The sequence below is a fragment of the Arvicanthis niloticus genome, chromosome 3, assembly GCF_011762505.2.
Source record: "Arvicanthis niloticus isolate mArvNil1 chromosome 3, mArvNil1.pat.X, whole genome shotgun sequence".
Taxonomy (NCBI): Eukaryota; Metazoa; Chordata; class Mammalia; order Rodentia; family Muridae; genus Arvicanthis; species Arvicanthis niloticus.
Genome location: NC_047660.1, coordinates 120,398,850 through 120,413,878, shown reverse-complemented (window position 1 = coordinate 120,413,878; position 15,029 = coordinate 120,398,850). Strand labels below are relative to the sequence as shown.

Sequence of the window (15,029 nt, the reverse complement as noted above, 5' to 3'; positions counted from 1 at the left end):
TGTCTAGAAAGCTACAGAATCTATTCATGGAAATCTTATTTAGATGTCTCCTGCTCTGTAGGTTACAGTGAGGTCTTGAATATATCAGCAAATCTGAATTACATATAAAAGTTGACGTTCTTATGTTTTTGTCTGCATTTTTTTGCTTAGTTTCCTAGCTACTTCTATAAATGATACCAGGTCATCCCTTCAGTGAAGAACATGAATTAATTGAGAAATGGAACAGAATAGGAAGAAAGAGAGGGAATGAAAATATAGAGAATTAGTCAGTGGAGCGCTGAGCCACAAATGGGACATCTATCTCACACTACCTCCATAAGGTCAGGGAATATCATGGAAGAAGAGGCAGAACCATTGTAAAAGCCACAGCTGAGCAGGATAGAGTGAGACAGCATCTTCTGAGAAAAACTGGACCACTGAGCTCATGCACTGACAGCAGTTATGGCTGCCTACATAAGACCTGAACAAAATCAAGACAGTCAGTGTTCTAGTGTGAAGGGGCAGGGCTCTGTAAGCCTGAACTCCTTCCTGAGGACTTGAATCTATGGACAGTTGATGGCTTCTAGGGGAGAAACAGTTTTCTGTAAGTGTGGCTCCTGGTTGGTTGGCCACCCTCCAATGGATTGCCACCTCTGAGTATATGAACAGCACAAATTAGTTTCAGTGACTTATAAGAAAGTAAGTGTGTAAGAGTAATTTTTATTTTCCTGAGTGATTGTTGTCTCTGGGGCTTACTGCCCCACTCTGCTAACCTGGCCCTAGCCCTAGAAGCTTTTAGCCTCTGTACAATCATATCTAGGCCTAGAATGTTTTCAGCCTCTAAGACTTAACTGCTGAATAAGTTCACTCCTTCTAGTTCTTTCTGATCTCTGGCTGACTGATTCAATCTAGCTTCTCTGAGTTTCTTACTGAATGGCTCTGCTTGGCCTCATATGGACTTTGGCAATAGTTCTAATCTTCTGACTCCTTCTCATTCTCTGGTCTGTTCCATCTTCACCTGTGTCTAGCTTGTTTTCTCTGAGACAAGACTCTGTAAAACTGTCCCAGTAAACCTGCCTCCTTCTTCTCTGTACTGCCCTTATGTAGCTTCTTTTTCCTCTCTCTTGAGAGTTATACAGACCCTATTTTGTCAACTCTTTCTCTGAGTTGTCACTTTGTCTGACACTCAACTAGACATCACTTTCAAACATGCATGCTTCCTTCTACAAACTAACTTTGTCTTCACTGTTTGTTATTAAAGGTATCTGCTAAGGGCTGAGACACACCAGAGAGAGAGAGAGAGAGAGAGAGAGAGAGAGAGAGAGAGAGAGAGAGAGAGAGAATGAAGCTCAATGGTGGGGATGTAGGGGATCTGGAAAAAGTTAGAAGAGGCAGTTGGGAGTAAATATGATCAAATTCATTGTATAAAGTACAAAAGTGTGTGTGTGTGTGTGTGTGTGTGTGTGTGAGAGAGAGAGAGAGAGAGAGAGAGAGAGAGAGAGAGAGAGAGAGAGCGCTTAGAGCTAACTAATTAAACTAAGGCTGACAAATGACCAAAGTCTCAGGAAGAACTGACATGGCAAGAAAATTATAATAGTAGATGAGTGTGGCTAAGGGGAGTTTGTGAGAAAAGACTGGTTAACTAAACTTGTAAGTTGAAAAGTAGGGAGAAGAACCAAGACTGTTTCTGCAGACTATCCCATGCTGGCAGCAGGCTTAACCTGAGCCATGAGCCTCCCAACTGTTATGTTCCATTACTCTTTGTTAACAACATCTTCCATGACCGAGACACAGTCTAAGAGGAATTCCAAAGAAAACATAAAAAAGAGCTCATTTTGTGAGTTTTTAAAAAATTAATATTCTAGTTGGAGAGAATATAAGTCCACCTTCAAATTTTGTCACATCTTCACATAAAGAGATTCTGTCAGGATCTCTTTGTGTGTATATCAGGAGGGAAGGGGAAGAAAGCTAACCCAAGTACAACTTAGTTGTAAAAATCCCCAAGTTGTAAATAGGTAGATAGATGGATGGATAGATGAATGGTTGGATGGATGGATAGATAGATAGACAGACACATACTATATGGTATATAGACATACCAGGTAGATAGACAGATGGACAACCAGACAGACACATACTATATGGGAGCTAAAATATATGGTTAAAATTTGCTAGTATTTAATAAAAGGGGGAATAAATACTTAAAGGTTTAGAAGAACCCATGTGCATTGTGGAGAGACTTTCCTCTTGATCACTTCATTCATGTCACCTGACATTAAGGACAGGAGAGGTCCAGTAATAGTTCAGCCACAGCCACAGCCTGATTTCATTTCAAATGTGCTGGTTTCATTTTTCTACATATGCTGAGGAAATGTGATGCTCTTGTAATATACCATGGTTGCTGCTATGTACATTTAGCTACAGATGGAACAGATGTGCTAAACACACTAACTTAGAGCAAGTAGGGAATTGGAGGCTGTATTGTAGGATAAATGTGACCTGGAAGAATGAGAATAGCACACCGTGTTGACAAGTTCTAGTCCCAGGCCTGGACAGAACCAGTGGGTATTGTATGTCAATGCACCCCACACTGTGCCCCATTTCCCTTAGAGCTTTTGAGTCAAAGGAACACATTAAAATGAGACTTCACTAAGGTTCTTTGTTACCTATAATTACATAATCTCATGTATTTTACCTTAAAATGGCAATGGACTGCAGTTCTGGGGCAGTCTCATTAGAAAATTGTTCAGTTTTTAGTCACAAATGAATGATAATCATTCTGGTTTTTAATTCCTCATTGAATTAATAGTCAAAATGATTCACTTTTAATCACATAGTGTTATTCCTGATACAAAATAAGCATGTGAATAAAAAGAGGAAGGAAAGGAGAGAAAGGATTTAGCAACTGTGTTATTTTTCTGCTTTTGTAATCTTATTTTACTTCTGATGTATGCCAGTGTTCTTGTGTTATTTAGAATAAAGAATCGTAGCAGGTTAAGTACATGTCATCCGTATCTTACATTTGCCAAAAGAAAAGTCTGAATTGTGAACTTTGTCCTTGCCTTCTAGATTTGGAAAGAAGAAAGATGACAAGGTCGGGAAGGCCGAGCAGAAAGGTACGCAGAAGTCCGGGCACCCGGGAGAAGAAGGGCTGGAAAGAATGAAAGAAGAAAGGGAGAGGTAAGGAACACTCAGAGCTCTCCCTTTATGGACCACAGAATCTGAGTTTAAGTTACCAACTTCCACTAATCAACCAGAGGCATTTTAGTTTAAGAAGCATACCAGAGAACCAGGGCCTCCCTGACAAAGCAATCCACCTTGCCAGTGAACCTTCATCATATTTATAAGAAGAAATCTTAGCTGCGTCTTCATCTTGTCAGAACCTATAGTCCCATTCTGTGTCTCTCCTGGTTCTGACTCCTTCGGTGCATATTTTCCCATGACTTAACGAATGATATTTTTCCTCTGCTAATCCAAAGGTCATTTTGATATTGATGTCTAGAACTCTCAAATTCCCCTAGTCTGTTCCTCATTTTTGACAGCCTGCTACATGCCTTTCCTAATTATATTCTGCTAACTCCATTTGGTCATGTAATTTGAGTACATGTCCCCTGTCCTCCATTTTTCATAAGCTACTGTCTTTTATTAGGCTATCAGCAAGCTGAAAACATGCTGCCCATCTGCAGAAGGGCCAGTTTCAAAGACAACAGTAATGGCAGTTCGTGAGGGACAAGTGCTCCTGCTGGGGGAGCATCATGTTCCACTGAGACAAGAGGTCCTTCATATACCTTTGATGTTAACTCTCCTACATAAATGTAAAACTGTCTGATTTTAAAACATGCAATTGAATACTCCTATGTCTTCTGAAAATTCTTTACCTTCTGAACAAAATGAACCTCAGAGAAAGACTAAAATAAGACAGGACTAGATCTAATTTTATGTATTTGTGATTTCTCAGGGGAACTCAAATGTATCTAGTTTTTCACTTGTTATTAGCTAAGTTTATTCTCATGGGTTTGTTTGTTTGTTTGTTTATTTGTTTTAGTGTCCATTCTTGTATCTTATTACTGTAGCATATGTACTAAGAAAAACACAGCTGTTCATTGTGTTTTCTAGCACACAGCAGTCTAACGTATCTCTGGTTAACCTTTTACACCATCTTGTACACAATTTTGATTGAGAAGGCTGGCTTTACCAATAAAAGGGGGAGATGCTATTTAGTTCTTTCTCATTTCTAAGAAGTTGAAAACTCTGCTTCCAGGGTCACCAGAAAAATTAAAAGGAAATTAAGTGTTCTACATTGACATTGATTATTACCTGACAGAGAGCTCCCTTAAAGACAAGAAAAGTTCACCTCATCGTAGGCCAGGATGCAGAAATCCTGCAATGTAAATGTAACTCTGGCACAGACTTTAATGCATGCACTGGCAGAGACAGCTGCACTGTGAGCCTGCATCATAGACCTCTGCAGGTCCCCTGACTTCATTTATTGAGACTGTCCCCATGCCTCATCTTTGGGAATCTGAGCTGTTTTCAAGAATGCAGACTGGACATTTTTTGCAGTTCATTGCTTGCTTGAGACAGGGGTAAAATATCCCAGTAGCAAGTGGACTGTGTGCCAGCTAGAAAATTGATAACTCATAAAATAAGGTGGGCTGCCTTTAGCAAGAGTTCATTTCCTTTCTGGTTTTGCCTTTAGGAAGCAGGTGCCTGAGGGAGTTTTGTGCTTAAAGACAAAGCTGTAAATTTGCCTCAGCTGACTATATGGGCTTCAGGTCCAATATTCTTAAAATATGTCTGGTGAAAATATTGAAAGGGCTGTACTATTAGGCTGCACTTACGGCACCCTGCACACATGAACACATAAAACAGATCCGATATGAGTTTCCTTCAGATAACCATGTCTCAATCAGGTGCTGAAGAACAAGTTGATGGAGCTGATTTTAGGGTTAGGTGCTATAGAATTAATGGCCAAGGCATTTCAACACTCACAGATTGAGGACCATGGAGGGTGGAGATGGAGGCTGAACATGTGCTGTTGTTCCCAACCCTGGAGTACTGGTTTTTTGGCTGTTCATCATCCATAGGAAACCAATTTACAGCTCTCATGGACCTCAGCAAGTGTGCCACTCTTTATGGAGAGTTGCCATGGAGGACAAATGAAAGTAGAAAATATTGATAAATGTTATTATTGTCCCTTTTGCTTAATATAATCAAAATCTGTTTCCTTGAAATGAGTCTAACTATCCTATTGCTTACTAATTCTGCTTTTTTTCATTAGCCATTTTCAAAAAAAAAAAAACAGTAAAAGAAGTATATAGTGTATAACATTAAAGATAACAGTTACCACAACCAATTTTTAAGCTTTCAGGAATTTTGTGAGCTAGTCTGGCCATTAGGTCTTTGAAATGAGTGCACCAATATTATAAATTACTTTTAAAATGGATTTTTTTGAGAAGCCAGTTTACTAACATACTAATGAAAGTCTAAATCAATTTCCTTCGTTATATAACCAAAAAGATATTACCAAAATACAGATAGGAAAAAAATAAATATATATGGTTTAAACCATAAAATATGGCTTGTGGATCACCTGTATCCAACTGATTCACTAGAAGGGTTTGCTAAAAATGAAGATCCCTGAGCCCACCTCACTCTGAAGAGTCTAAATCTTGGGAGCTGCCATCCTGGAATCATTGTTTATTCAATAGATAAATCTGAGGTGACTCCTCAGTTTCCTCAAACCTGAGAAACACTATCTTGGAGGAATAGGATGCAGCTAGGACATCAGGTCTTCTTATTTTATGAAAAATGATACCCAGAAAGTTTTCCTATTAAGACCGAGAGGCCTAAACTACAAATACCATCACCTTTCTTCATGAGCCCTCTCTGAAGCATCCTACCTAGCTGATGTGCTGTTCCATGACGTGTGAAGCATCCCTCTCAGCGCACCCAGCCCAGGATGAGTCATAGGCTCCAGAGCTGTAGTTCTCAACCTTCCTAATGCTATAGCCCTTTAATACAGTTCCTTATGTTGTACTGATCCCCAACCATTACATTATTTCATTGCTACTTCATAACTATAATTGTGATACTGTTATGAATAATAATGTAAATATCCATGTTTCTGGTGGTCGTAGGGGACCCCTATGAAAGAGTCAGTCAATCCCCCAAAGGGTCATGACCCACAGGTTGAGAATAGCTACTCTAGACCTGTACCACAGGGATTTAAAAAGGTCATAAACTCATGAAAAATATTTTGGGATATATAAAATAAATAATTCTATAATAATTACATAGCCATTATTAATAGTTTTGTAATCTGCTTTCTATGCATACTTTGGAAAACTTGATGCCCATGCTGCAGAGATAGCATAGTTCTATTCTCACATTGCAATCTTCCAATACTTCTCCATGCCATTTGTGTTTTTAAAACATGTCACCTTGATCACTGCTGGCTACTCTGTCTGATTAGAATACATATGTTATTTGTCTTCTATTAGTGAACAGTTATCTGCCAACGTATTTTTTACTGTTCCAGATAAAACTTTGATTGGCATCATTAGCTACAAAGTCCTTATAGATTACCTCTGAAATTACACAATTCTTGTGGAAGCTTCAATGTCTTTATTCTATCTTTGTCCTATTATTAATCTAACCCTTTGTTCTAAACTTCAGGATGATATGATTCCCTTTCCACTTATTTGCCATGTTATTTTTCTTATTAGTCATATCTTTCTATAAATTAGCCACTATCTAATTCCTGATATAGGAGTGATTAGTGTTGTATGTAAATACTTCACCTCTAACTATACCATGAAAATGTTAACGAAACCATATAATAGGTAGAATAGCTCATAGGAACACAGAATCTGTAATGCAATGTCAGTGGGAAGAGGAGGAAGTTTAGAATGTGTAGAGACATTTCTGACTGTCGTTACTGCAAAGGGATGGGAGAGGAGGAGCTTTTACTGTCTTTTACTGGGTAGAAATCTCTAAACATCCTACAATCTACAAGACTTTCTTCCCCTGCAAGAATAAATTATTCAATCCAAATGTCAATAGTGCAGGGTTGAGACCCTTTCTAATCACAGGAATTTACAAAGTGTATGAGAAACTTTCTGAATATTAGTAATTAATTGAATTATCTCATAGTATCCTGTAGATAATGCAGAGAAACACTCAGTTTGCCAGATGACATAACTCTGAAAGGATTACTAGTTGTGTGAGAAAATGTGCCTAAACATTACCAATGAACATTGCATCTATATAAGCATGCAAGAATAGTCTTTCTTGAACATTTATTTTAATGCTGTCCTGCTGAGAACTAACATTAGTGATGGTGGCCTGCTGATCAGCCATGAGTGCCAAGCATTGAAGAGGTTGACAAGTGTATGTGCTGGCAGAGGCATCTGGAACAATGGGGAAAATCAAACATAAAGAAGTTAATAGGAATAAATGTAAAGTCTTTCAGTTGGGCCCAGGAATGAGCTGTACAAACACAGGATGTGGAAGGTTTGACTTAATACCGAATATATGAATTTTTTGCCTGATGGTTTTAGTTGAGGGTAAGTGTAGCATGAGTCAACATGGGGGATGTGCCTGCCAAAACTTAATCCATTCTAGGCTGCATTACTGGAAGTTCATGTACAAAATGAAGAAACAATAATTCCTATTTTACACGGCTCACATCACACCTGGTATAGCCCAAGACTTTGTCTCGCATAGAAAATGGGACATTCTACACTGCAGTCTGCATTTCTGAAAAGCACTGGAGGACCTGGGGAGGCTGAGCTGGGACTTTAGCTGGCTTCAGATACAAGAGAGAATATATTTATTTACAACATCATTTTCATCCTATTTTACTTGAAGATACTAGTAGAGCATTAAGAGAGGCATTCTTTAGCTTAATAAAAAAGAAGCACCCTAAACATTAGAGTGTACTATGAAACTGAGCTTGTTGACACTTGAAATGTCTAATAAGAAACCAATGACTAGATTTAGAAAAGATTAGTTCATCAAGTAAATATTAGAATTTTATTAACCTCAATCACTGATGTATTCCTTCCATGTCTTAATTATATGCACACATATTCAGATAAACAAAATATCAGTTCTTGCAAATCAAATACGCCAAGCCATATACCAGCTAAAATAATTGCAAGCATCATTAGTACTACAGTCTCTTTATATGATCTCTAGGGTATCTTCCAGATGTTAGACTCAGAAATATCCAAGTACAGAAGAATTCACACTGAACTTCTCGAGCAAGCTGTCCTGAACTTGCCAAAGCACTGACTCATGTAGTGTATATAACACTCTTCTTGGTGTATGCAAGGCCAAGTTTTTCACTCATGATTGTGTAGTGGGATTTTCTCAACCCCTATTCGATTTCCTGAGTTTATGATGTGTCCCCTTTTGACCCAAGTCAAACGGTCCATGGCAATGAAACCCTGCATTAAATAAACTCATCATTTTTGTTCATGCTTCAGTGAAATGGGCCATAATAAAACATTAGTTTCAAAGGTCTTTATTCACTGCTAGATGATGAACTCAATATAATATGCAAAGATTATTTGTCCTGACTAAATTAAATTAGCATTTCCCACACATTCAGATTATGTAAATTAGTATCATGAACTGACAGCAAGACTATTTTAACATGTCATTAATTTTAGTTGTTTAATTCCAAGAACTAAGTTTGTGATCTTTTCCAAAGTGTGAATTTTTAAAAGTCTTAGGCCTGTAATGTACTGCAATACTTGTCTTCTTAGTACCTTCTCAAGACAGATAGAGAAAGGCTAGAGAAAAATACACCCACCCCCCCACACACACACACACACTCTTTACTTAGGATTATTATATTGACTGACATATCTCCATTGACACCAAAGACTGATTTCCATTAAAGTCCCATATTATTGACCCAGAAATGAAAATTCACTAAATGCAACCTCTTACTGAAACTAAAACAAAAAAAAATTGTTAATAACATAAAATTTAGTTATTCCAAGACCCTCCATCCCACTTATACCACATTAAGGCTTGCTTTGTAGGGAGACCATTTGTCACATTAATTAAACACCACATGTGCGGATCATATTAAAACCTGAGTGGATAACTGAAGACACTGGGGGACCACCATGTGTCCAGCTTTAGCACTGAGAGGCCTGAAAACATATGGGGCTTGTTCTCAACCACAGACCTGGACAGAATGCCAGTGAGGGTGAAGCTAAGATTGAGGAAAATTAATCAGTCTCGGTGTCTGAATTCAAGATTCTTGGTTTTCTTTCCTTTCAGAATGCCTTCCAAGAACAGCAGAGATTTCTCCCTCACCTTATCGGCTGGGCTGCTTGTCTTCCCTTAGTTTGAATCAATACATGTGTTTTTGATATTTGGCAAACCAAGATTTAATTATGCAGCTGCAAATTCCCCACATAAATGAAATGTATCTTAGAGATAGAAAAACATTCAGAAACCATTTTATAGAGAATTCAAGTGGGTGAAAATCTATTCCCAACCTCTTCCTATTTGATTTAATTATGGAGGACTTTTATGTTACTGGAAATTGGAATGAAAACTAGAATAAGAGTACAATTTTTACAACATTTGTTCATATATTTTTTGTAAAAAATAAGATAGATGCACAGCATAGACAAAGAAGGTATTACACTGTAAATTAATATTTTAGCTGTAACTCACATACTGATTGCACGCTGAATCCCACACAGAGCAACAAATGAATTGACAGGGTTTTGTCATTATTTTACTCTAAAAAGAAGTACATGTTTTATTAAAGAAACCAGAAGGTTGATTTCTTTAATTTGCCAAGTGACTCTTGATAATTAATTATTTACTGAACTTAATCTTTGGCACAATTTAAACTGTTGAAAACACCCATGTTTTGGCATGGTTACATACAAATGATTAATTCAGCATGGTTTGACTTGTCAATGAATACCCCTGTCTTTTGCAGTAGAATTTGCCGGGTCCCGTGGTTTGGGCAAAATAAAATGTTGGACTTATTCCCAGTTTTAATAGTCCCAATTTATTATTACCACTGAACCCTGATCAGATCATGGACTGGATTAGATCCCAGTTTTTCAAAATACCCCAATTTATGACTCCTTTAGAATCCTGTTTTTTTTTTTTTTTTTTTTTTTTTAAGTATATTTGAATGGGACTTTGGTTGGCTAGAAAGACCAGGTTAATTACTTGTAGATTCTTATTAGATCATCCCACTCTGGAAGTTAAGAAAAACATTACTAGATAGCGCTTCTCAGGACAAAGTTGTGTTCTCCTTTTACGCTGACAGAAGGAAGTTATCAGGTTGCTGGTTTTCATAGTACTAAGTGTCTTCAGTGACTGGGAAGAGGTTTTGTTGTATGGCATTGATTACAGTTGTGCTACAGTAGAGAGTAAAAACGGAGGTGACACACAGACGATAGCGGTGTGGGTATAGCTCACAATCACCTTTTATTCAATGACAGTCTGTCAGGATTACCCCTAGTTTACAGGGGCAAAGTGTAAAACCCAGGGGCAACGTAGGTGGCTTGATGTAATACCTGTACTTTCATCTGATCACTGTAACACATATCTTCTTAGAAATGCTGATGGTCACCCACAAAACTTGGCGCATTTCAATATCCTTATAGACAAGTGATGGGCACACCCACATCCACTCGCCACGCCAGCATTTTTTATGAGCCAAAATCCTTTTATGGAATTTGAATCAATGTTAGAGGTGCTGTATTAGCAACCACTTGTCAGCTGAGCTGGATTAATACATAAAATGAATCACTGGACTGGCACGCGTTCCAACAGTCATTTAGGGAAGCATCTATAAAGCATACCTCTTGAGCCTTGTTTTAAAAGAATACTTCTGTATGGATATATCCTGAAGTAGCATAGCACATTAGTATATGCAATAGTAGCACTGTGGAAATCCATTCTAAAGAAGACTCTAAACTATTCAGAGTGATTCTCAGAAATGTTTAGAATATATGATCTAATTTTTAAAATGGGAAAGGATTCGGTTGATACAGGACATTGGTTTTAATATACACATATTAGATAAAATATATTTCTATTATCAGAAAAGTGTTAACTCACTAAATTTTATGTCAATAGAGAGGTATGTTTTAGTTTAGACTGTGTCTAGCAGTAGAACATTTTCTGTGAAAGCTTTGGGGAGTATAACTGTTAGAAAACCATTCGAAGACTAGAATTTACATCTAAGCAGCCAATGTTATTTTTTTTTTATGGTAGGGAATAAACCACTCTTAGGGATGTATTCATATTGTCCCTCCCACCCAATTTCTTACCTCGAAATGAAATGGCAGTAACAAGTATCTTACTTGGGGAAAATGCTTTTTAATTGCTAAGATTTTTAGAAGAATTTTTTCTCCAAATTAAGAAATAAGTAAAAGGTTAATGATTCCAGAACATTTACTGTAGACCTATTTGGAACTAGACACTGTGGTAGCAAACTTAATTTACTAAAAGTACTCTAAATATGCAGATGTATCAAATTTTTAGAGATCAAAGAACATTCTAGAGTGCTGTCTCATCATCTTTTCCTATTTGGACACATTTTATATTGTATCCTGCTTTGGAAAGCCTCCATGACAACACATCTACTCTACAAAGCAAGGTCAGGTATTGTTCACATCATTGGCAAGTTTTCCTGGTTGAAAGACTGTTCAGCTTATTGTCTCCCAGAACCTGCCTCCCCACACCCCACCAGCACATCCTTTAAGTAGAAACTATGGTCTAGACCTGAGATTATAATAAGAAAATGTGAATATAGTTTTTCCACATTTTTTAAGAAACCTAAAATCTCTGGGTGCCCTCTACTTGGGGTGTTTTTACCTTCAAGGTGTCATAACACTTCCTAGTTGTCATAGTTTGGACAGGTGCTGTTGGACTTTATGAAGTAGGAAGGACACTTCTCAACATCCTTCAATGTGGGGGTTGGGGGGTAACCCTCTTCAACAAAAGTAATTATCCAGCTCAAGATGTCAGTTGCACCAAGGTTGAGAAGCCATATGGAAAATAAATAGATAATATATAGATGTTTAATATAGAAGAAATGTAGATACCTCTGCAGTTGAACCTGAGAGTGTATGTTTTGAAAGCGCTTTCCAAGTGATTTTTTGATTATAGCCACATTTCTAACCAAATCAACCTACCTGTGGCCTAGAGGACACATATGGCCAAAGGAAAGATTACGAGGCCCACGAGTGGGCGGGGCGTTGGTGATAGACCTGACTCTGTATACACACACAGCCATAGTACCAAACTGCTACAAGCTTTAAGATTCTCATCTGGTAAATGAGAAATCTGTCTCTCTGATTGTCAGGAAAACGAAAAGTAGTGTTTATGAAGCAAGCACCTGGTTCACTCTAGGCACTCGGTGTTATTTCCCGACCTGCTTTGGGGATAAAAGCTCCCACTTACCCACTCAGTAGCCTTTGGAGCCTGGAATGCTCTGAGCCTCGCCATCTGTGAAAGTTACTGAATTGGATCCTGTTACAATGAAGAAGGCCAACTTGAGTGCAGACTTCGCCCAGCTGGGAGTGATGCCAGATACTTCCATTCAAGAAGCATCACCTCATTTCTTATTGATCACCGGTTGTAGCGAGCTTGGCATAGGGGCGGCAGCACAGTAGCGAGGGAGTGTGGTCGGCAGCCAGAGCTTGGCAGCGTGGAAACAAATGCATGGAGAAGGGACACAAACGGTGGTAGTTGTTGCCAGCTCCTCCAAGTTCACAGGGTGTGTAGCTGCAGGAAACACATGTAACCACAGCCATTAAACCCATAAACCCTCCCATTTGCATTTCGCTTATATGTGTAGCATTATGAGACACTGGTTAACTCTGGTCTGCTAACATTTTGGAACTCGTCTTTGGTGGAAATGGAATCCACATGATAGTTTACCCCAGTTCCATTCTCTCTCACCCATCTAACTTTTACCCCTCTACAATTTTACCATGCATTTAAAGTGGCTTCAGAATATTTTTTTTAAAAAATAACAATCTGACTCCTTTTCCAGACTCAAATTTTCCTTTTGCTACCTGCCTTGTCCCTCTGGCATCTGAGAAAGGAGGAGGATGGGGTCCTTTGCGCTATGGTTTACAGGGTTACTTCACTAACAGGTCACTTTTAAGCAACAGTAATAATAATGGGTTGTTTAGAAAAACATTTTATATATGCATGCTCCTGGAGGAACTTAACACCTATATAATTATTTGTCAAGTTGTGGCTTTTTTAAAGGTTTTTTTTTTTTTTCCCCAATGTATATGAGTATATATCCTGAATGGATGCCAGTGTGCCATGTGCATACATGCCCAGAAGGCACCAGATCTTCTGTAACTTGAGCTACAGATGGCCTTCAGCTGTCACATAGGTGCTGGGAATTAAACCCAGGTCCTCTGGAAGAACATCCAGTGTTCTCACCCAGTGAGCCATCTCTGCAGACCCAAGTCATAATTTATTAAAACAGAGATACAGATTAAGCTGACTAGGTCCACAATAACAGTTAAGTGTTCCTTAGCTGAAATGTTTGGGTCCAGATGTGTTACAGATGCTGGAGTTCTCTGGGCTTTGGACTATTCATAACATTACCAGTTAAGCATTCCTAGTCTGCAAATATGAAATGTTCCAAAATTCAAAGGAGTTATGAACATCCTGTGAGCCTACAAAAACAGTTTGGATTTGAGATCACTTTGGATTTTATGTTAGAGATGCTCTACTTGCCTTCCCCTAAAGCTTTCAATGTCTGCCTAATGAAACAGCCCATCCACGTTGGCTTGATATGTCTGTGATGGCATCCTGACTTCATAATCAAAATTTCTATTCCTGAACCATGTAAGTTTATGCTTTTTGATAATTTATAACCCCAGGAAACCTAAATTCTTTCTCCATCTTTCTCTCCTTTCCTTTCTTCTCCCATCTCCCTCTCCCTTACCCCCTCCTATCCTTCTTCCTGAAGGAACAAGAAAAGGATGAAAAAGTTTCAGAAAAATATGTATAGCCTTGCAGTTGGTGTAAGGAAGAGACAGGCTTAAAACCAGAATTGTCTAATACTGGTGTTCATTGTCATTCAAGGCAAGCTCATAGCTCACTGAACATCCCATTCTTTTAGGGTGGCATCTCATCATTGTAGCAGTATTGAGCTTCAGAGTTCCTATAAAATTCATATGATAGAGCACCTAGAACTGTGCTTGAGCTTTGCATGCAGCTGGCACACATTGTTATTGTCAACATTGCCTTTTCTATGCATGGTTGTAATTTCAAGTATACCTTATCTGTTACTAAATTTCAATTGCCCTGGGGTTAGGACCATATCTTAGTCATTCTTTTAATTCTGTCACTATCTAATACACTATATTGCACAGGATAAACAAGAAATGGTTATCAGATGGATGGATGAATGGATGGATGGATGGATGGATGGATGGATGGATGGATGAAAAGATATAAAACCATCCTATTACCCTAACTCTACTTTTCAAGTGAATAATTGATTATAATGAGCTCAGATATAGAATACGCTGAACAAATGTTAGACAAAGCCATCTAGTTTAGGGAAGTAAGAGTCTGCAGAGGCTATGAAATTCAAGAGACACAAGTTCTTTGGTAGTTGGTAGTAGTTCAGTGGAACTAACTCAGTGAGGCATAGTGGCCAGTCTATTAGGACTGTCTATTGCTAAACCAGGTCCTCAAAGACAAGACTCAAAGAAAAGTAAATGAAACCTGCCTACTTTATAAACTAGTAAAATGCCGTTGGATCAGAGAGCCATCTTTGTGGCTTTGTTCTGTTGTTTTGTTTTAGTTTTTGCTTGTTTAAACTGGACTCTTGACCCCATCCTCTTTCACTTGCTTAGATGCAACCAGTTGATATTTCTCTCATGAACATTCATTTCAATATTTTGACGTGAAATACTGCTTTTGAATTTGATGGTATGGAAGAGAAAGAGAAACACTGTCCTTGGCTTAATCTCTGTCAAAGAAGGATGGCACCGTGGTATATATTGAGCCGAACGTGT

At 38.2% G+C, this 15,029-nt stretch overlaps 1 protein-coding gene across 2 annotated transcripts in view; it reads left to right on the top strand.

Moving 5' to 3' along the window:
• Nucleotides 1–15,029, top strand: part of Pard3b (par-3 family cell polarity regulator beta) — a 960,833-nt gene that overhangs the window by 767,203 nt on the left and 178,601 nt on the right. For both annotated transcript variants that reach the window (XR_013109510.1, XM_034497678.3), the window contains exon 19: nucleotides 3,049–3,159. Coding sequence is in view for 1 of the 2 variants with exons in the window: in XM_034497678.3 (XP_034353569.1) it covers nucleotides 3,049–3,159 (111 nt within the window). In the remaining variant the exon portion in view is untranslated. The remainder of the gene's footprint in view (nucleotides 1–3,048; nucleotides 3,160–15,029) is intronic.